Genomic DNA, 22,953 nt, shown 5'->3' with positions numbered 1-22,953 from the left:
AACTACCTCTGAGGAGGTCTCTAAGGTCTTCACTGAAGCCCGCCTCACCACCTCCCGCTGGACCCTATCCCCTCACAGCTCCTCCAGTCACCCCCCCCCCCTCCATCATTCGCTCCCTCACCCACATCTTCAATCTCTCCCTCTCCACCGGCACCTTCCCCTCCCCTCTAAAGCACGCACGCATCACCCCATACTCAAAAAACCCTCCCTTGACCCCACTAACCTTAACAACCTCAGACCCATCTCCCTCCTGCCTTTCACTTCCAAGCTCCTTGAGCGCCTGGCCTACATTCGCCTAAGCGCCCCCCTCACTGATAACAACCTCCTTGACCCCCTACAGTCCGGCTTCCGTCCCCTACACTATACCGGAACCACCCTACTTAAAATCACCAATGACCTGCTAACTGCCACAGCCAATGGCCACTATTCTATCCTCCTGCTCCTCGACCTCTCCGCGGCTTTCAGCGCTGTTGACCACCCTCTCCTCCTTGCCAAACTGCACTCCCTTGGCATCAAGGACGTTGGTCTCTCCTGGTTCTCTTCCTACCTTTCCCACCACTCCTTCAGCGTTACCTACAACACTGCCACCTCCCCCTCTCTGTCGGGGTCCCCCAAGGCTCTGTCCTCGGGCCCTTCCTCTTCTCCATCTATACCTCCTCCCTTGGCAAACTTATTCACTCCCACGGCTTCAATTACCACCTCTCTGCCGATGACACCAAAATTTACCTCTCCACCCCCCACCTCACCCCCTCACTCTCTGCCCGCATCACCCACCTCCTAAACCACATATCAGATTGGATGTCGCTCCATTTCCTCAAACTTAACCTATCCAAAACCGAGCTCCTGGTTTCCCCCCCCCCATGCCCCCCCCATCCTCTCCATCACTACTAACAACGCCACCATCTCTCCCACCCCACACGCCAAAGTCCTGGGTGTCACCCTGGACTCCCACCTCTCCTTCCTACCCCACATCCAACTGCTATCTAGATCTTGCAGGCTCCACCTCCGCAACATCTCCAAGATACGCACATTCCTCACCCCAGACACCACCATACAACTCGTACACTCCCTCATCATCTCACGCCTGGACTACTGCAACTCCCTTCTCACCGGCCTCCCTCATCATCTCACGCCTGGACTACTGCAACTCCCTCCTCACTGGCCTACCCAAACGAACGCTATCCCTACTCCAGTCGATCCTAAACTCAGCGGCCAGACTCATCCACCTCACCAACCGCTCCACATCTGCCTCCCCCCTCTGCCAATCCCTTCATTGGCTCCCGATTGCCCAATGCATCAAATTCAAACTGCTAACTCTGACCTACAAAGCCGTTCACAACGCCGCCCCAAACTACATAACTGACCTGATACCCAAATACCACCCTACCCGTGCCCTCCGCTCCTCACAGGACCTCCTACTCTCTAGCTCCCTGATCTCCTCCTCCCACGCCCGACTGCAGGACTTCTCTAGGACTTCCCCCATCCTCTGGAACTCCCTCCCCCAATCCATCAGACGGTCACCTACCCTCCTCACCTTCAGGCGCACCCTGAAAACCCATCTCTTCAGGGAAGCCTACCCCACCCTCACCTAACTGCCGATCTCACCTAACAACTAACCTCCCCCACTCCTCCCATCACTCCATGCCCCACAGCCATTTCCTCCTGTACCACCTTCCCCTCCCTCCTAGATTGTAAGCCCGAAAGAGCAGGGCCCTCGAACCCCTTGTGTAGTGTATTGTTACTGTCTTGTCTCATGTTCTGTCCCCCTTGCTATTGTACAGCGCTGAGCATACCCTTTGGCGCTATATAAATACTGTATAATAATAATAAGGATGGTGGGAACTCCTCATAATGGGCACAGCGGGGGTACAGACCTGGGAACTTGGCACAGGGATGGTTGAAACCCCTCATAATGAGCACAGCGGGTGTACAGACCGGGAACTCAGCACAGGGATAGTGGGAACCCCTCAAAAAGGGCACATCAGGGGTACAGACCCAGGAACTCAGCACAGGGATGGTTGGAACCCCTCATAATGCGCACAGCAGGAGTACAGACCTGGGAAGTCAGGATAAGGATGGTGGGAACCCCTCATAATGGGCAGAGCGGGGGTACAGACCCGTGAACTCAGCATAAGGATGGTGGGAACCCAACACACTGCTGACAATCCCATGAAGCACAGTAGATGTGTAGAACACCTTCCCATGTAGTAAGTCTCCTAAACCAAGTTGGGTGGTTATTGGGTGCAGCTGAGAGGAACACTTATTGTGTCTGGCACATGGAAGTAGAACTGTCTGTGATGCATGGATCATACCTGTTCCCAGAGCGGGGAAGCTGACAGAAGAGGCCTGAAGGTTCTCACACTCCTGCAGGACATCCAGGACAGTTTTCTTGATAGATGCTGGATTATTCGGTCCTACCACATGGAGAATCCATATACAATATCTGAGCATTCCAGACCCAGTAATGACGTATCTTTTTTGAGTTTGGGAACCTGTCAGAAATTGAAATATACAAAAATGTACATGACATGGTGTAACGGAACCGGACCCTGACTGCACTAGGGTATTTCTGTTAGACTCCCGCTTCCCTGTCTGAACACAGATCCCCGGACACCACCGCTGACCATACAAGAGGAGACAGCACCAGACTTGAAGGATTCCAGGAGATAGACTGCTTTATTTTAACACAGATACAAGATATATACACAGGGCGGGGAAATACACTCAGTAACAGGAAACACATCAGCAGGCCGTCCCATCAGGGGAAAGGGCTGCCGGAAACACCCCCCACCAAGCCAATACACAAACACATCCCATTATAGTTTGCTCCCAAGCAAGACACACAATAGAACAATGGGTTACAGCCACATGGCAGTGAACAATGAACAACCCCCCCCCACCTATCTCCTACACATGTCTACACAATAGCAGGACATTCCACCCTGTACCCCTAACAGGCACAGGGTGACTTACACATAAGAGCAGGGGCGGACTGACAACTCATGGGGCCCCCGGGCAATAGAGGGTCATGGGGCCCCTGTGTCCTTGCCCAAACTCAAAAAAGCCTATGAAAAAGGTACCAGGGGCACCTCATGGGGCCCCCTACTGACCCTGGGCCTTCGGGCAGTGCCCGAGTTTCCAAATGGTCAGTCCGCCCCTGCATAAGAGGGATATGGGGAGCAGAGACAGGGGTCCCCCCACCTCTCTAAAGGGGGCTGTGTTCCATGGGCCCCCCACCCAAAGTGACTCCCATCACATACATGGCCTTTAGGCTACAACACTGAGCTGAGCGTTTTTCCAGGTGTTTTTTTCAGGTGTTTTTGAGTGTTTTTTTGTTTTTTAGCATGTTTGTAAATATTGTAGGCGTTTTTGCTGTGGCCAATAGAAACAGCTACTGTTTGAGCTGAAAATGCCTGGAAAAAAAAGCTAATTTCCACAGTTCAGGCATTTTCCATTCAAGTCTATGGGGACAAAACGCTCAGATCTACCTGAAAAGTAGCGCAAGTACTTTTTTGAGCGACAGGCATTTTGCTGCAGGTGACAGAAGGCTGAAGTTTATTGGAAAAAAATGGATTTTACTTGTTGAGCTTTGATCCGAAAAACGCTCAAATGTGAACGGGGTCTTAGGCTGCGTTCACACCTAGGCGTTTTGAATTGCGGGCAGAATCGCCATGACTCTGCATGGATTTCAAAACTCTCTACTAAAATGGCAAAATGCACAACACGGACTTTAGACGTCATTCATTTGAATGCCACCTAAAAACGCGATGTGGTTCTGCCGCAATCGTCACGCTATAAATTGCGCAATGCGCGAAGCTTGTCGCCCAAAAGAAGCTCCTGCTCCTTTTTGGGCTACAAGCTTCGTTCCTTGCAGTTTGCCGCGACTGCAGCGCGATGTATCGCGGCAGAGCCACAACGTGTTTCTAGGTGGCGTTGAAAAGCATCTAAAATACGCGATGTGCGTTTTGCCATTTCAGTAGAATGTGTGAATGTGCCTGGCACCCGGTGAGCACCCATGAACCATAATAACCCCAATGATTGAAGCCCCCTTCCCTCTATGTCCTCCTAGATCTCCCCCACCTCGGCCAAATTCTTGTCTATTCCTGTACACGTGAAAAACTATTTTGACAAAAGAAAAAAATAAAACAACGATAGTCCAGTGCAGAGCTTTACCCTGTGCCGCCGCGGAAAATGCAACAGATGGTCCGGCCGCTTCCAGAATCGCTTTTGAAACCCCTACAAAAAAAATATATATATATTAACACAATGAAACTCAATTCACAAAGCTGTGACACAAGAAGTACCTTTTTTTAGACTTGTGACTAATTTTCAGATCTCCCGGGACTCAACTGAAAATAACTGTCACTTTAAAAAAGAAGTCCTTTTCCTGCCTGGTGTGTTAGCTTTGTGAATTGGGCCCCATGTCAACTCAACAGAGAGCTGAGCCCACCAAATTCATATCCCTTCATCTACAAGGCTCTCCATCTATAACTCATACAAAGCCCTTCTGTCTTTACCTGTTGGGGGGAGGGGGTCATCTGTCATTACCAGGTGGGGGGAGGCTGTCATCTGTCATTACCAGGTGGGGGGAGGGGGTCATCTGTCATTACCTGGTGGGGGAAGGGGGTCATCTGTCATTACCTGGTGGGGGAAGGGGGTCATCTGTCATTACCTGGTGGGGGGAGGGGATCATCTGTCATTACCTGATGGGGGAGGGGGTCATCTGTCATTACCTGGTGGGGGGAGGGGATCATCTGTCATTACCTGATGGGGGAGGGGGTCATCTGTCATTACCTGGTGGGGGGGAGGGGGTCATCTGTCATTACCTGGTGGGGGGAGGGGGTCACCTGTCATTACCTGGTGGGGGGAGGGGGTCACCTGTTATTACCTGGTTGGGGGAGGGGGTCATCGGCCATTACCTGGTGGGGGGAGGGGGTCACCTGTCATTACCTGGTGTAGGTAGGGGGTCACCTGTCATTACCTGGTGGGGGGAGGGGGTCACCTGTCATTACCTGGTGGGGGGAGGGGGTCACCTGTCATTACCTGGTGGGGGGAGGGGGTCACCTGTCATTACATGGTGGGAGGAGGGGGTCATCTGTCATTACCTGGTGGGGGGAGGGGGTCATCTGTCATTACCTGGTGGGGGGAGGGGGTCATCTGTCATTACCTGGTGGCAGTGGCGTATTTAGGTTTTGTGCTGCCCTAGGCAACACAAAAATTGGCGTCCCCTCCTTCCTCAGAAAGAGCCTGACATTGACCAAGAGCACCCCTGCCCTCCACCCGAGCCTTCCACTACCACTGCCCCCCATACAACAGCCACCATCCCTCCTGGCGAGAGAGAGAAAGACGTTCACCTTCACAGCTCCGGATATCCCCAGGAACGGGAGTGGGGCTGTACATACACCATCATGAAACCCACAGCATCTCTCAGAACCCACCAGGTCACCGTGTCGCATGTGTCCCTTCTTACAAGGGGCAATGCAACCCCCCCTGAAAAATGCCGCCCTAGGCAAATGCCTTGTTTGACTTGTGGTAAATACACCCCTGTCTGATGGTAATGCATTCTGAAGGAATTCTGACTAACCCCCTAGCAGGAGGCTTGGCATGAGGTGAGGAAAGCCCTTAAGAGCAATTGAGCCTGCTCAGGAGCAGAGAGAGTTCGGGTGGAAGTGAGCAGGATGGAGTGTGGAGCCTGGGAGGGGGTCCAGGAGAGGAGCCTACCTACAGGTAGAGGAGATGGAAGGGAGGATCTCTCATCCTCAATTGCCCCCTGAGAGGGGGACAGCCTGGGAAGCAAGGAAGGATCCAGCCCAGCGTAAGGCTCGAAGGCAGCCACCAACCCAAAGGCGTACAGTAGAGGACTGAGTAATCCCACACCCCTTACACCAGGGGTCCTCAAACTGTGGCCCAATACGGGTGTAACATACATGTAAGAGTAGAATCATTTTATCAGTAGTTGAGATATGATGTGATCAATAGAAATATGTAATTGTCTAATGATACTGCTGTTCAGAGCCAAAACGAGGAGGGGCGGACACATGACCTGGGCGCAAGAATATACTGGGGGGAAGGGGGATGCCGCTGAAGCCTCGAATGTGCAGTCTAGTCATATTTTTTTCAAACTATAGTCTGCTCCCCAACAGGCTAAGGAACAGTGAACTTCCCCCCCGTTTAAAAAGTCTGAGGACCCCTGCCCTATACCATCTGACGTCTCAATGCCATTCATCACCAGTTTCCAGATACAACCACACTTAACTTCCCCCCCCCCTCCTCTAGTCATGTCCTCACTCTCCTCCACCCAGAATTTCTCTGAATTCCCTCCCCGATCACCTCTACAGCCTCCAAGTGCGCTCTCCACACTCCTCTCCTCAGACAAGGTTGTAGGTTTCTCTGCTATCCTGGTCATTGTACTGTCTGTACCTCCCGTGTTCTTCTTAGGACTTTGTACGTGACCCCTTAGAATGTTTCTGGATCTCTGCATGATTGATTCCTAATCTATAATCTGATATTTGGATCTCGGGGTCGGGATGAATCACCTGTGCGTAGGGTGAAGTCTCGGTTGGAGGAATTTACAATGACTTCGGTCTTCTCTTCGGTGATATCGCCGGTCTTCACCTGATAAGTGACCGATCCAATCTTCATTTCATGAACACCGAGGGATGGGTTTGTCACCGTCCTCAAGGATGCTGCAAGACAGAGATGACAGGGATGATAATAAGCAGAATGGGGCATACAAGAAAGCCGTGTTCCCACCACCGATGGTCAACTGTGTATGGTAAGATTAGGGATGTTTTGGTCTGCCAGCTGCTGAAAGTCCAAAATCAGAGACACACCAAGAGAGGGGATCTATTTCCACGTCTTCCAGCCATATCCACCCTCCCCCCTCCCACCCATCAATTCTCACTCTCCTTTCTCTATGTTATCATTATTCTCCTCATCTTCCATCTAGTTCCACTTTCCAATGTCATTCTCCTCCTTTCCCATCTGTAGCCAGGTACTTGGCTAGCTGCAGAAAAATTTAGGTCAGGCCAAATTTAGTAAAATTAACCACGTCCTGCCACTAGGGGGAGAACTACAAGCAGAGGAGCTCAATAAATATATGCTGCAGTGAGCCATGGGAGATGTAGTTCAGAAGAGAAACCTTGCTGTGGAAATCAATGTATTAGTGGACTACAATCCCCAAGGGGAGACTACCATAAGGAAGAGAAAGGGCTGCTTTTTTCCAGGTCGGAGACCAAACTACTTCCTCTTGCTGCGGGAAGACCAGGGAGTGCGCACCTCTGCCATTGTGTGCCCACTTGCCTGCTGCAATCAGTGCTGAGGACTGGAGTACTGAAGACTGGAGTGTTGTAACTGGAGTGTCATGGGTGCAGAGACTGAAGAAGTAAAGATAGCCAAGTGCTGGAGTCAAGGCTGTTGTATTTCTGAGACTGGTCGTGGCCATGATTAGTTACTGCTGCTGGCAGAGACCAAACACTAGATAGAGACTGGCCATCTTACTAACAGGTTTGAATCACTGCATGCAGACTTTAAAGGGACTGTACTTTTGTGCACCACCTTAAAGACTGGGCCCCCACACTTGCCGGCTCAAAGCCAAGGACTGTAAATCAACCATCTGCTCTACAGGAACTTTCTGGATCTGCTCATAGTCAAAGGTTCCTTCTGCTGCCAGTCAGTGCCACCTATCAGTGCCCTTCAGTACTGCCTATTAGTGCCCTTCAGTCATGCCTATCAGTGCCCATCAATGCTGCATATCAGTACAACCTCATTAGTGCCTCCTCATCAGTTCCCACCAGTGCCACCTCATCAGTGCAGCCTCATCAGTGGCCATCAGTGCAGCCTCATCAGTGGCCATCAGTGCAGCCTCATCAGTGCCCCATCAGTGCAGACTCATTAACGCACATCAGTGGAGCAGAAAAATTACTTGTTTGCAAAATTTTTTAATAGAAACTAAGAAAATTGTTTTTTCATGTAGAAAAAAAGCCCCAGTGGCGATTAAATGCCATCAAGAGAAAGCTCTATTTGTGTGAAAAAAAAATGATAAAAATTTCATATGGGACAGCGTTGCATGACCGAGTAATTGTCATTCAAAGTGCGAAAGTGCTGAAAGGGGAAATTGTCCTGGGCAGAATGGGGGTGAAAGTGCCCGGTAGGCGAGGGGTTAATAGGTAGATCCTGAAATAGATACAATATTCGGGGTGGCGTTGTCATTTTGAGTGAGCTGCATCCCCCAAACCACGTCAGGGTGAGGGAATGTCCCAGCATCCGAGATCTCTCTTGATATTATGGGGAAGAGGAACAAAATTCACTGTACTGTGCAGGGGTGGACTGACTATTTGAGCACTCGGGCACTGCCCGAGGGCCCGGAGTCAGTAGGGGGCCCCATGAAATGCCCCTGGTACCTTTTATAGGCTTTTTTGGGTGTGCTTTGAGTGTGGGCAAGGACACAGGGGCCCCATGATCCCCTATTGCCCAGGGGCCCCATGAGCTGTCAGTCCGCCCCTGGTACTGTGTATAGAGTGGATGGATCCCTAGTTATGTTGGTGTCTAAGTATCCAATGTGTGCGTCCACCCAGCAGAAAGAAAATCGAGGTCGAAATGATTGCATGTCTTGGGGAGGAATTGATGTTCATCGCCGACATTTTCCTTTTCCGCTTTTTTAACAGACAGGAAGGATCCCTACCTCTTCTTTTTACAACTTTGTGCCTTGGGCTTTAGCTGTGGCTGGCTTATGGCAGGAAGATGGACTGTCAGACAAGCAGAAAAATGGAGAAGACAATAAATTTTGGAGAGAAAGGCCAATGCAGGATAAGATGTCTTACCCATCCGGAGCTTCCGGAGTGACGATAATCTATGAGAATCCCCACCTGGAAGATAAGATGTGCAGTCAGGACCCAAATAATAACCAAACAAGTAAAACCTTGGATGTACAACCTCACTGAAAGCATTGTCATGGCAGCCCATAAAAATGGTTTAATGTAGAGAAGATAGTTTTGAGGTCCCCTCATACCCTCAGGTTTCTGTTCTTTAAGCTGATAAAACCACCAAACCGTACCAGAGGAGCATATTGTCCTCCTTATCCCAAATGGACTGTCCTTAGGATCTCACACTCCCTCCATGTCCCTGCTATGTAGGAACGTCTCCATAAACGTGATCTGCATAACCGATGTGGCTGTAAAATCTTGTCTTTCTTCAGTAAACCACAGCGTACAAAGTTACAGTAACAGTCAGTTGAGTTTCAGCCTGCACAGCTTTAGTTATGGCTAATGCCATGTAGGCTGAAATGTGTCACATTGTGGGGCTTCAGTTGGTTGTTCTTCCAGGAATGAGCTCCTTCGCCTTTCTTGCTCAGTTGGCCATCCTGAATTTACACCCCACTCATGGGATGGCCTACTGGAGACATCGAACAAAGGGACATTCAAACCAATTCAACTAATTCAGCAAAGAGACATCCCCATCCAGCAAAGAGACATCCCATTTAGCAAAGAGACATCCCCATCCAGCAAGGAGACATCCTGTCTCTATGCTGAATGGGGATGTGTCATTGCTGGCTTGGTGTGCATGGAAGGAACAGGAATGTGTTGGTCTTCCAGCTGCAGAAAGTCCAATCTCCAGAATTAGACACACTGAGATAAGGTATCTACTACCATTTTCCCATTTCTTCCAACCATAACCACCCACCCCCCCCCCCCCCCCCTTCATCATCCTCCTCATCCGTCCTCACTCTCCTTCCTTTTTCATCCTCCTCCTCTTACATTTAATTTGACATCCCCCCTCCCCCGTATCCTCTTCTGTACCCACTCTCCTTCCTTTCTGACATCCTCCTCCTCCATCCTCTTACATTTAATTTGACATCCACCCTTCTCCTCATCCTCTGTACCCACTCTCCTTTCTCTTTAACAGCCTCCTCCTCCTCTTACATTTAATTTGACATTCCCCCCTCCCCCCCCATCCTCCTCCTCCTCTGTACCCATTCTCCTTCCTCTCCGACATCCTCCTCCTCTTACAGTAAATTTGACATCCCCCCCCTAATCATCCTCTTCCTCCTCTGTACCCACTCTCCTTCCTCTCTGACATCCTCCTCCTCTTACATTTAATTTGACATCCCCCCCCCATCCTCCTCCTCCTCTGTACCCACTCTCCTTCCTCTATGACATCCTCTTCCTCCTCCTCCTCTTCTTACATTTAATTTAACATTCCCCTCCCACCCATCATTCTCCTCCTCCTCCTCTGTACCCACTCTCCTTCCTCTATGACAGTGGTTCTCAACCTTTCTAATGCCGCGACCCCTTAATACAGTTCCTCATGTTGTGGTGACCCCCAACCATAAAATTATTTTCGTTGCTACTTCATAACTGTAATTTTGCAGTGGGAGGAATAGTGCCCCATCATTGGTGTCAGTGGAAGGAATAGTGCCCCATCGTTGGTGTCAGTGGGAGGAATAGTGCCCCATCACTGATGTCAGTGGGATGAATAGTGTCCCATCGTTGGTGTCAGTGGGAGGAATAGTGCCCCATCGTTGGTGTCAGTGGGAGGAATAGTGCCCCATCACTGATGTCAGTGGGAGGAATAGTGCCCCATCGTTGGTGTCAGTGGGAGGAATAGTGCCCCATCGTTGGTGTCAGTGGGAGGAATAGTGCCCCATCGTTGGTGTCATTGGGAGGAATCGTGCCCCATCGTTGGTGTCATTGGGAGGAATCGTGCCCCATCGTTGGTGTCAGTGGGGGGAATTGTGCCCCATCGTTGGTGTCAGTGGGAGGAATAGAGCCCCATCGTTGGTGTCAGTGGGGGGAATAGTGCCCCATCATTGCTGTCAGTGGGGGGAATAGTGCCCCATCATTGGTGTCAGTGGGGGGAATAGAGCCCCATCATTGGTGTCAGTGGGGGGAATAGAGCCCCATCATTGGTGTCAGTGGGGGGAATAGAGCCCCATCATTGGTGTCAGTGGGGGGAATAGTGCCCCATCATTGGTGTCAGTGGGGGGAATAGTGCCCCATCATTGGTGTCAGTGGGGGGAATAGTGCCCCATCATTGGTGTCAGTGGGGGGAATAGTGCCCCATCATTGGTGTCAGTGGGGGGAATAGTGCCCCATCATTGGTGTCAGTGGGGGGAATAGTGCCTCATCATTGGTGTCATTGGGAGGAATAGTGCCCCATCATTGGTGTCAGTGGGAGGAATAGTGCCCCATCATTGGGGTCAGGGGGGGAATAGTGCCCCATCATTGGTGTCAGTGGGGGGGGGAAATAGTGTCCCATCATTGGTGTCGGTGGGGGGAGGAATAGTGCCCCATCGTTGGTGTCAGTGGGGGGAGGAATAGTGCCCCATCGTTGGTTTCAGTGGGGGGAGGAATAGTGCCCCATCGTTGGTGTCAGTGGGGGGAGGAATAGTGCCCCATCGTTGGTGTCAGTGGGGGGAGGAATAGTGCCCCATCGTTGGTGTCAATGGGAGAAATAGTGCCCCATCGTTGGTAATAGTGACACAAATGATGGGGCACTATTCCTCCCACTGACACCAATGATACTTACCTTGCTGACCCCTGCTCCAGCCTGGGCTCGCTCTCTCACTTACCTGTCAGCTGTCTTCCTTCTCTGGCCGCTCTCCTCTTCACTTACTTCGGCAGCTCCCTCGATCTTCTTAGATCTACGCGCGCTGCCGCTCGGCTCCTCCTCTCCAAGCTCCACCTCCTCGCCGGTGATTGGCCGCCTGTGTGCCTCTCCTGAGCTACAGTTCAGGTGGCCAATCAGCGGCGAGGAGGCGAAGCTGTTGAGTGATCCCGGAGGTGTGGCCAGGTGACAGGGCAGCGTATCATCCCGCCCACACATCGCCTGAGACAGGAGCGGTGTCTCGGTTCCTAAGACCATCGGAAATATGTGTTTTCCGATGGTCTTAGGCGACCCCTGGGAAATGGTCGTTCGACCCCCAAAGGGGTCGCGACCCCCAGGTTGAGAACCGCTGCTCTATGACATCCTCCTCCTCCTCTTCCATACATGCCCATCTCTATCCCTATTTTCCTCATCTTCCATCCTGGACAGATATAACATTCAGGAAAATGATACAGACAATATTTCTTACATTAAAAATGACACAAAATGCCCCACAGAAGATGGCCCCCTCCACAATTACTCGGGTATTAACCCCTTCAATACCGGACACTGTCACCCCCCAGGCCAATTTTCAGCTTTCAGCGCTCTCAGATTTTGAATGACAATTGCGCGGTCATGCAATACTGCTCCCAAACTAAATTGTTATCATTTTGTTCACACAACTGGAGCTTTCTGTTGGTGGTATTAAATCACCACTGGGGTTTTTATTTCTTGCTATATAAACAAAAAAAAAAAAAAATTTTGAAAAAAAACATGTTTTTCTTTATTTCTGTTATAAAAATTTACAAATAAATAATTGTTCTTCATAAATTTAGGCCGAGATGTATTCTGCTACATGTCTTTGGTGAAAATAACCCAAATTAGGATGTATTATTTATCTGTAGGAAAGTTATAGAGTTCACAAATTATGGGAGATATCTGAAAATTGATCAATCCTGAAGTACTGACGGCCAATCTAATTTCTTGAGACTCAAAAATGTCAGAACAGTACAGATATCCCCCAAATGTCAGAACGGTACAGATATCCCCCAAATTTCAGGACGGTACAGATATCCCCCAAATGTCAGGACGGTACAGATATCCCCCAAATGTCAGGACGGTACAGATATCCCCCAAATGTCAGCACGGTACAGATATCCCCCAAATGTCAGCACGGTACAGATATCCCCCAAATGTCAGGACGGTACAGATATCCCCCAAATATCAGAACAGTACAGATATCCCCCAAATGTCAGAACAGTACAGATATCCCCCAAATGTCAGGACGGTACAGATATCCCCCAAATGTCAGGACGGTACAGATATCCCCCAAATGTCAGCACGGTACAGATATCCCCCAAATGTCAGCACGGTACAGATATCCCCCAAATGTCAGCATGGTACAGATATCCCCCAAATGTCAGGACAGTACATATATCCACCCAATGTCAGGACAGGACAGATATCCCCCAAATGTCAGGATGGTACAGATATCCCCCAAATGTCAGGACGGTACAGATATCCCCCAAATATCAGGACAGTACAGATATCCCCCAAATGTCAGAACGGTACAGATATCCCCCAAATGTCAGGACGGTACAGATATCCCCCAAATGTCAGGACGGTACAGATATCCCCCCAATGTCAGGACGGTACAGATATCCCCCAAATGTCAGGATGGTACCAGGGGCGGACTGACCATTTGGAAACTCGGGCACTGCCCGAGGGCCCAGGGTCAGTAGGGGGCCCCATGAGATGCCCCTGGTACCTTTTTCATAGGCTTTTTGGAGTTTGGGCAAGGACACAGGGGCCCCATGATCCCCTATTGCCCGGGGGCCCCATGAGTTGTCAGTCCGCCCCTGGATGGTACAGATATCCCCCAAATGTCAGGACAGTAAAGATATCCCCCAAATGTCAGAACAGTACAGATATCCCCCAAATGTCAGGACGGTACAGATATCCCCCAAATGTCAGGACAGTAAAGATATCCCCCAAATGTCAGAACAGTACAGATATCCCCCAAATGTCAGGACGGTACAGATATCCCCCAAATGTCAGGACGGTACAGACATCCCCCAAATGACCCCTTTTTGCAAAGTAGACCATCCAACATATTTCATAACAGGAATGGCAAGTTTTTTGAAGTTGACATTTTTTTTGTCATCATTTTTTGGAAAATGAAGAAATTAAACAAATTTTCACAATTTTTTTTTTACATCCTGTCACCAGTGCAGTACAGCGTCATCATATAACTGGTGTGGCGGTAATCAGGGACACTAACTGATGGTAGTACGGAAAAAAAATTTATAATTTCTTAAAAAAAATTTTTAACATTTTATTATTTTCTTTTTTTTTAAATTAAATATTTTTCTCTTTTTTTAAGATTTTTTTGTTCATATTACGCCATGACCAAAGTAGTATAGTGTTACCATAGTAACGTTGTACTACTTTGGGGAAGTGATCAGTATTTTTTTACACAATTTGATTGCTTATAGCAAAGAATTTATTTGCTATAAGCAAGCACTTAACGGAATTAAATCGATTCATTCAGGTTTTTTGTTGTTGTGATTATCTGTGATTGGCCACGGCTAATCACATGACACAGATGGGCTGTGATTGGCCCAGCCTGTGCATGTGATCGCTGTGACCAATCACAGCTAGACACACTTGTATACAATGGATGGCATGAAAGGAAACATGTGCCAACATGGACCATTCCACCTGCAGTGGAGACTGTAAAGTGCACCTGCCTACATATCTCTGTTTAGGACTTTGGATTTGTGATTGGAAGTCTGTCTTCCTGTATTTGCAGATGTTCCTGGAATGTCCCGGTGCCCCCTGATGATGTCATTATGATGAAACGCGTTGAACAGAGCTTATTGGCCAGGGAGAGAGAGCTGCATATACTGTGGGCTGAGCCCGAGTGGTTATTCACATTCAGCAGCAGCAGTGATTTATTAATTAGTTCATTAATTTTTTTTTAATACAGAAGAAATCATTAGGCAGTATGCAGCCCCTTCTTTGTTGTTGAGCCTGAGGCTATACCGATTTTTCCCTGGAAATGTCTATGTGATCCATTGATTATCAGGTGGAGCTGTTACTCGATGCCACTGGGGAACAGGAATCTTTTCCTATGTGTTGTTGCTGATTGAATCCATCTGAAGTGATCTGGGAATATGTGTACTTCATGCGGGTTTAGTTTTTGTAGAGAGGGTCAAACTGTAAGGTGAGAGCACACCTTTTGGGGAGCCCCTTATCTGGCCCAGGGGGTGTAGGAGTACTCACTCAGTCCTTTCCTGCTTGCTTAGTGCGTTAGTGGCTGCCTTCAGACTATGCTGGGCTGGCTCCCTGTCAGGGCAGGAGCTGAGGAACGGACAGGCAGGCCTAAAAACAATGTAACGCACTGGCTGGCGACAACCACCACCCACAGACCGAAGTCCCCCAGGGCGCGGAGTCTAAGTCCCAGGCTGCCCTAAACCAGGGCCCCTGATGGTGGGGATGGACTTGACGCAGCCAGGAACCAGGTCGCGGCCCCTGAGACACCTCAGCTGCGGTAATGGCCACCGCCAATGGCATGTAATTGGTGGGAAAGAAAATAGAGTAGTCAGGCAGGCCGAGTCAACAACAACGGGACAAAACGGTACAGGACAGCAGATGAGAATCACTGGTCACGGGCCGAGTTCAGCAACGGAGGGTCAGATCAAAGGAGAACACAAAGAATGGTCAGGTCACAAGCCGAGTCAGATTCCAGGAGAGTCACGAGAGTCAGAACAGAGTTATAGCAACACAAAGACACAAGACACAAGTGCAAAGGGCATGTGCCGACCACAGGTTTATATGAATTCAGCCCCCCCCCCTGGGGGATGGACCTCAGAGACCAGAAGGCATAAAAAGATTCCCACCATGCTCTGCAGAAATCCAACATGGATGCAAGCACATGGAGAAACATAACCTCTGGGAAAAGGTAGGACCTTGACACTCCCTCCTTGCTTCACAGGTCGTCCTGCCATGGAGACGATGGGACAAAGGAGATCCTCCTTTCCAGCAACTGCCTGTAGGTAGGCCCACTCCCTGGAGCCCCCCTTCCAGGCTCCAAACTTCAGCTCTTCAATCCATCTTCCACCCGACACTACTCACTCTCTCCAGGCTCTGTAATATTTGAGGGTTGCCCTGGTCACCATGCCCAGTCTCCTGCCAGGGGATTGACCAGGGTCCCTCAAACATGCAGATATGGGCTTTCCTCCTCCACCAGTGATCCAGAATGTTCTCAGCTTTCTGGAAAGGTGGGAGGGCTCCAGAGATTTGTTAGAGCCTCCCAGACTGTTCTGAGTAAACCTCACTCCCCAGGCTGACTCATCCCTGGTTGCTACTGTCTAAAAAACCATATAGCTAACCTGGAGGGCATTATAAATATATAACTAGCTAGTTCTAACCCACTTTAACACTGCTGCCCACATGCTGGTTTTGACAATGGAAGGCCCTTCACAGGCCTGAAGATCACATGCTCAGCTACTTCTACCTTCAGGTGTGGCCTGTTGATGGGAAGAAGCAGAGAAATGTACCTTCTCTGGGTGTCCAGGAACCCAGGGGGTTTTGGGGAAAGGCATTAAAGGGATCTGTGCTTGTATTTGAGCATAGTGAGTATTCACAGTTGACACCCTGAAGCTCCACGTAGCAAAGACTTAATGAGTGATGAGAAAAAAGCCATTGCTGAAAAATCTATAATAAATCTATTTTGGAGTTTGCCAAAAGGATTGTGCTAGACACAGTAAACACTGAATGGTGGCGGGGGTATCGTGTTGTGAATAGGCTTTTCATCAGAGATAGGTCAGGGTTGAGGATGAGAGGGCTGGAGCCAAATATAGGAAAAGACTTTGTTCAGTGTTCTAGAGAAGAGGTCTCCAAACTTCCTAGACAAAGGGCCAGTTTACTGCCCATCAGACTTAAGGGGGGCCAGACTGTGGCCATTGGGAGTAGAAAACGTCCCAGCATCTGTGGGAGTAAACAATGCCCCATCATTGGTGTCATTATTCCCCATTGTTTGTGTCATTGGGAGGTATTGTGCCCCATCATTGGTGTCATTATGCCCCATTGTTTGTGTCATTGGGAGGAATCATGCCCCATCACTGGTGTCATTGTGGCCCATTGTTGATGTCATTGGGAGGAATTCTGCCCCATTATTTGGCGTCATTGTGCCCCATCATTGGTATTGGGAGGAATCATGCCCCATCACTGGTGTCATTGTGCCCCATTGTTGATGTCATTGGGAGGAATTGTGCCCCATTATTTGGCGTCACTGTGCCCCATCATTGGTATCATTGGGAGGAATCATGCCCCATCACTGGTGTCATTGTGCCCCATCATTGGTTTCTTTAAGAGGAATTGTGCCTCATCACTGGTGTCATTGTGCTCTATCAATGGTGTCTTTAGGAGGAATTTTGCCCCATCACTGGTGTCATTGTGGCCCATAGTTGTTGTCATTGGGAGGAATTGTGCTCCATCACTGGTGTCATTGAGCCCCATCACTGGTGTCTTTGGGAGAAATTGTGCCCCATCAATAGTGTCATTGTGCCCCAATGTTGGTGTCCTCAGTAGAAATTCTGCTACATCATTGGGGTCAATGGGAGGAATAGTGCCCCATTACTGTTATCATTGGGAAGAATTGAGGGCCACATCCAGCCCCTGGGCTGCAGTTTGGAGACCATTGATCTAGAGGGCCACCTTCCATCAGGACAATAGACCTAAACACACAACCAGAACTGCACTCCACAACCTGATTACCCAGCCAAAAGCACTGCATGCGTTGCAGCATCTTTCCTTTGCAGGAGTGGGCCAGACATTCCTGATATAAGATCATTATGTTGTGATGAGGCATAGATATGATGTATATTACCTTCATCGTCTGAGGAACCAGATGCTCCATCGTCTGAGGAATCAGATGTTTCATAATCCTACAAAACACAGAGATGGCCAATCATTACACCAACAGGATTTGTTTCTCATCATTTATGGTTTAATACAGTAATGGAATACTGTCAGATTTTAGTGTATTTCGTGAACGTCACTTTTTAACATTTTCAAATTTCCCACCGGTTCTGTCCCCCGTACGTCCCGATGCTCGCAGGGAATGAATCCCGGAAGATGGATGCTGGCATTGGCAGGAGCAGATGGCCGGGGACACTACAGAGGGAGCGCAGGACAAGGTAAGTGCTGGAGGGATCCCGGAGCAACGCTGCATAGTACTCCAGAGTGTAGCTCGGGGTTACCGCTTGTAGTTCTGAAACTTTACCCCGAGCTACCCTCATGAATACCGCCAGGGGGGTTAAACTGCTCTAGTTCCTTGTGTCAGTGCCGTTTGGTCTACTAGGTTTCCTAAGCATCCAAGCATCTGTTCCTCTGTTGATCTCCTGTTGATGACTTGATCCGTTCCTGTCGCTGCTGAATGCTGCCTGTACTGACCCCTGGCTTGCCTTCGGACTTCGCTTCTGCCTGCTCCTTCTGCTTATCTGCCTTGTTGTTACAAATTCTGGCCCGACTCCTGACTACTCCTTCTGTCTGCTCCTTCTGCCTTGTTACCAATCCTGGCCCGACTCCTGACTACTCTTCTGCCTGATCCTTCTTCCTTGTTACCAATCCTGGCCCGACTCCTGACTGCTCCTCTGCCTGATCCTTCCGCCTTGTTACCAATCCTATCCCGACTCCTGACTGCTCCTCTGCCTGCTCCTTCCGCCTTGTTACCAGTCCTGGTCTGACTCCTGACTACTCTTCTGCCTGCTCCTTCCGCCTTGTTACCAATCCTGGCCCGACTCCTGACTACTCTTCTGCCTGATCCTTCTGCCTTGTTACCAATCCTGGCCCGACTCCTGACTGCTCCTCTGCCTGATCCTTCCGCCTTGTTACCAATCCTATCCCGACTCCTGACTGCTCCTCTGCCTGCTCCTTCCGCCTTGTTACCAGTCCTGGTCTGACTCCTGACTACTCTTCTGCCTGCTCCTTCCGCCTTGTTACCAATCCTATCCCGACTCCTGACTACTCTTCTGCCTGCTCCTTCCGCCTTGTTACCAATCCTTGCCCGACTCCTGACTACTCTTCTGCCTGCTCCTTCCGCCTTGTTACCAATCCTATCCCGACTCCTGACTACTCTTCTGCCTGATCCTTCTGCCTTGTTACCAATCCTGGCCCGACTCCTGACTGCTCCTCTGCCTGATCCTTCCGCCTTGTTACCAATCCTATCCCGACTCCTGACTGCTCCTCTGCCTGCTCCTTCCGCCTTGTTACCAGTCCTGGTCTGACTCCTGACTACTCTTCTGCCTGCTCCTTCCGCCTTGTTACCAATCCTATCCCGACTCCTGACTACTCTTCTGCCTGCTCCTTCCGCCTTGTTACCAATCCTTGCCCGACTCCTGACTACTCTTCTGCCTGATCCTTCCGCCTTGTTACCAATCCTGGTCTGACTCCTGACTACTCTTCTGCCTGATCCTTCTGCCTTGTTACCAATCCTGGTCTGACTCCTGACTACTCTTCTGCCTGATCCTTCCGCCTTGTTACCAATCCTGGTCTGACTCCTGACTACTCTTCTGCCTGATCCTTCCGCCTTGTTACCAATCCTGGTCTGACTCCTGACTATTCTTCTGCCCGCTCCTTCTGCCTTGTTACCAATCCTTGCCCGACTCCTGACTACTCTTCTGCCCGCTCCTTTCGCCTTGTTACCAATCCTGGTCTGACTCCTGACTACTCTTCTGCCTGATCCTTCCGCCTTGTTACCAATCCTTGCCCGACTCCTGACTACTCTTCTGTCTGCTCCTTCCGCCTTGTTACCAATCCTGGCCTGACTCCTGACTACTCTTCTGTCTGCTCCTTCTGCCTTGTACCAATCCTGGCCCGACTCCTGACTACTCTTCTGTCTGCTCCTTCTGCCTTGTACCAATCCTGGCCCGACTCCTGACTACTCCTCTGCCTGCTCCTTCTGCCTTGTTACCAATCCTGGCCCGACTCCTGACTATTCTTCTGTCTGCTCCTTCTGCCTTGTACCAATCCTGGCCCGACTCCTGACTACTCTTCTGTCTGCTCCTTCTGCCTTGTACCAATCCTGGTCTGACTCCTGACTACTCTTCTGTCTGCTCCTTCTGCCTTGTACCAATCCTGGTCTGACTCCTGACTACTCTTCTGCCTGCTCCTTCTGCCTTGTACCAATCCTGGTCTGACTCCTGACTACTCTTCTGTCTGATCCTTCCGCCTTGTTACCAATCCTTTCCCGACTCCTGACTACTCTTCTGTCTGCTCCTTCTGCCTTGTTACCAATTCTGGCCCGACTCCTAACTACTCTTCTGTCTGCTCCTTCCGCCTTGTTACCAATCCTGGCCTGACTCCTAACTACTCTTCTGTCTGCTCCTTCTGCCTTGTACCAATCCTGTCCTGACTCCTAACTACTCTTCTGTCTGCTCCTTCTGCCTTGTACCAATCCTGGCCTGACTCCTGACTACTCTTCTGTCTGCTCCTTCCGCCTTGTTACCAATCCTGGCCCGACTCCTGACTACTCCTCTGCCTGCTCCTTCTGCCTTGTTACCAATCCTGGCCCGACTCCTGACTACTCTTCTGCCCGATCCTTCTGCCTTGTTACCAATCCTGGCTGATCTGCCTGCTACGTAGTTGCTGACATGACTGTCTGACCTTGCCTTGATCCTTCTTCCTGCACCTGAACCAGCTGAGCCGTGCCTGTCTCCTGTTCTTCTAATAGCACACAGGTGCGCACAAGTGCGCATGCACGACGGTGAATTGGCACCAAGCGGGCTATTTAAGCTGGGCTAGTGCCTTACATTAGTGCCGTTTGGTCCAATACTTTTGAGTGCCCGTGCATCCTGTTACCTGTGATTCCGTTGGTGATCTGATCTGTTATTGACCCTGCTTGAACTCTGCCTGCACCAACCCCTGGCCTGCCCTTTGACTATTCTTCTGCCTGTCGTTTCTGCTTACTCTGCCTGCTAGTTGCTGACCTGGACCGCCTGACCTTGCCTTACTCTGCTCCTGCACCTGAACCAGCTTATCCTTGCCAGTATCCTACTTCTGCACTTCTGCCAGTGTGCCATCTGCCAAGCCTTTCCTGCACTTCTTCCTGCATGCCATCCACCAGCTCCTCCTGCACTTCTGCCGGTGTACCATCCACCAGCTCCTCCTGCACTTCTGCCAGTGTACCATCCACCAGCTCCTCCTGCACTTCTGCCAGTGTGCCATCTGCCAAGCCTTTCCTGCACTTCTTCCTGCATGCCATCTGCCAGTCTGCTCCTGCACTTCTGCCAGTGTGCCATCCACCAGCTGCTCCTGCACCTCTGCCGGTGTGCCATCCACCAGCTGCTCCTGCACCTCTGCCGGTGTGCCATCCACCAGCTCCTCCTGCACTTCTGCCAGTCTGCCATCCACCAGCTCCTCCTGCACTTCTGTTAGTGTGCCATCCACCAGCTCCTCCTGCACTTCTGCCAGTGTACCATCCACTAGCTCCTCCTGCACTTCTGCTAGTGTGCCATCCACCAGCTGCTCCTGCATTCCTGACGCACTTCAGCATCCATCCGCAGAAGTTATACCGAGCACTCATGCACCTCTGTGCTCCAGCGCTCCCTGTTACTCTACTAGGGCCCCTGAGCCAGAGCTGCAAGGGAGGCCTTCCTCTGCACTTCAGGTTCTACCACCAGGTACGTTACACCCAGCCTCTAGGTAGGCCCCTTCCCACTGGACCCCCTCCCAGGTTCCTACATCTCAGCCTTCCTCACATCTTCCTCACCCGAATTCTTCTTTTGCTGAGCAGGCTCAGTCACACTTAAAGGCTGCCCTGGCTCCATGTCAAGCCTCCTGCTTGGGCCAAAGTCCTCAGAGTGTGCAGACCAGCTCCTCCTCACCCCCACCCACTGCTTCTAGAATCTTCGCCAAAATTCTAGAGCAGGGGGAGGTATTAAGGAACTGATCTGCATAGCCTCTCAGCACTGACTCAAATCTGACCCAACTATTGCCCAGGCTGCTACTCAGACTTTCTAACTAAAAAATAATCAGATAGCTCCCCCTACTTAATGAGGAGGATGCTACAGAAAGATCCTTTTGTCTCCCTCACTGTGGATGCTGGGTGGCACACAGCTCATAGGACTCTGTGAGTAAAGACCTCGTTGGGGACTATTAGTTGTGCAAGTGCCAGAAGCGTCTACAGTATATGGACTGGGACTGCTGCTATGGTGTCACGATCAGGGGTCAGGCTCAAAGACCAGTTGCTATAGCAATGGAAAGGCTCACCTGAAACCAGCAGGATAGGTACACAAGCAGGTCACCGTGGCGGAGGAGTGGGCTCACCTGAGGTGCGGAGTCTAAGTACCAACCGGTGTTCACCACAGCTCCTAATGATGGAGATGGATTTGGCTGCGTGTTAGCACAGGTCGCGGTCCTCAGGATCATCCCACCAGGAGGTGAGCAAGCGGAGGTCCAGTAGCATATTAAGCAGGTAAGGGTCAAACGGAAGCGTGGTCAGTAAACAAGCCAAGGTCGGTAAGGAGCAGTCGCAGGTTGGGATCAGGCAGAAGCGTAGTCGAGAACAAGCCAAGGTCGGTAATGAGCAGTTGCAGGTTGGGATCAGGCAGAAATATAGTCGAGAACAAGCCAAGGTCGGTAATGAGCAGTCGCAGGTTGGGATCAGGCAGAAGCGTAGTCGAGAACAAGCCAAGGTCGGTAATGAGCAGTCGCAGGTTGGGATCAGGCAGAAGCGTAGTCGAGAACAAGCCAAGGTCGGTAATGAGCAGTCGCAGGTTGGGATCAGGCAGAAGTGTAGTCGAGAACAAGCCAAGGTCGGTAATGAGCAGTTGCAGGTTGGGATCAGGCAGAAATATAGTCGAGAACAAGCCAAGGTCGGTAATGAGCAGTTTCAGGTTGGGATCAGGCAGAAGTGTAGTGGAGAACAAGCCAAGGGTCAATAACGAGTGATAGAAAAATATGGATAATAACAGATGATAAGGAGCACAATACTGGCTGGAGAGCACAATAATCTGGCAAACAGGAAGTGCAGAGACATGGCTTATATCAGGAAGTTCATGGGAGGAGAAAAAGGTTCAAGGTTCATGACAGACAAGGTCAAGGCAGGATCATCCAAACAATTGTCAAGGGAGGTATCCAGCATTCCAAGTGGCTCAACAAGAAGAAACATTACCACTCACCACAGAAGGCTCAGGTTTGGACCCAGGCTCTGACATATGGGGTCCTAGATTTACTGGCCATTCCTTGGTACCTCCAGGAAAGGCTGCTATTAGGAGGTTCATGAGAAGTCTGTCCTCCTATAATTGCTATTGATCATTTAGGAGTATCCTGTGACCCTAAACCCCTCTCCTGTTAAAGTTCTTC

General features: G+C 50.3%; 1 protein-coding gene across 1 annotated transcript in view; it reads right to left on the bottom strand.

Moving 5' to 3' along the window:
• The window catches only part of LOC149434579 (protein mono-ADP-ribosyltransferase PARP15-like), a 36,632-nt gene extending 15,781 nt beyond the window's left edge, over positions 1-20,851 (bottom strand). Inside the window, exons 1-5 of the mRNA XM_089663622.1 lie at positions 20,645-20,851; positions 17,477-17,534; positions 6,537-6,686; positions 4,174-4,236; positions 2,313-2,492 (exon numbers count right to left, since the gene is read on the bottom strand). Coding sequence (XP_089519748.1) covers positions 2,313-2,492; positions 4,174-4,236; positions 6,537-6,686; positions 17,477-17,534; positions 20,645-20,851 — 658 coding nt within the window. The remainder of the gene's footprint in view (positions 1-2,312; positions 2,493-4,173; positions 4,237-6,536; positions 6,687-17,476; positions 17,535-20,644) is intronic.
• Positions 20,852-22,953: the final 2,102 nt, after the last annotated feature.

Source organism: Staurois parvus, unplaced genomic scaffold, assembly GCF_062004578.1.
Source record: "Staurois parvus isolate SC_StPar_1 unplaced genomic scaffold, SC_StPar_1.0 ptg001732l, whole genome shotgun sequence".
Taxonomy (NCBI): Eukaryota; Metazoa; Chordata; class Amphibia; order Anura; family Ranidae; genus Staurois; species Staurois parvus.
This window is presented reverse-complemented; position numbering and strand designations above follow the sequence as displayed.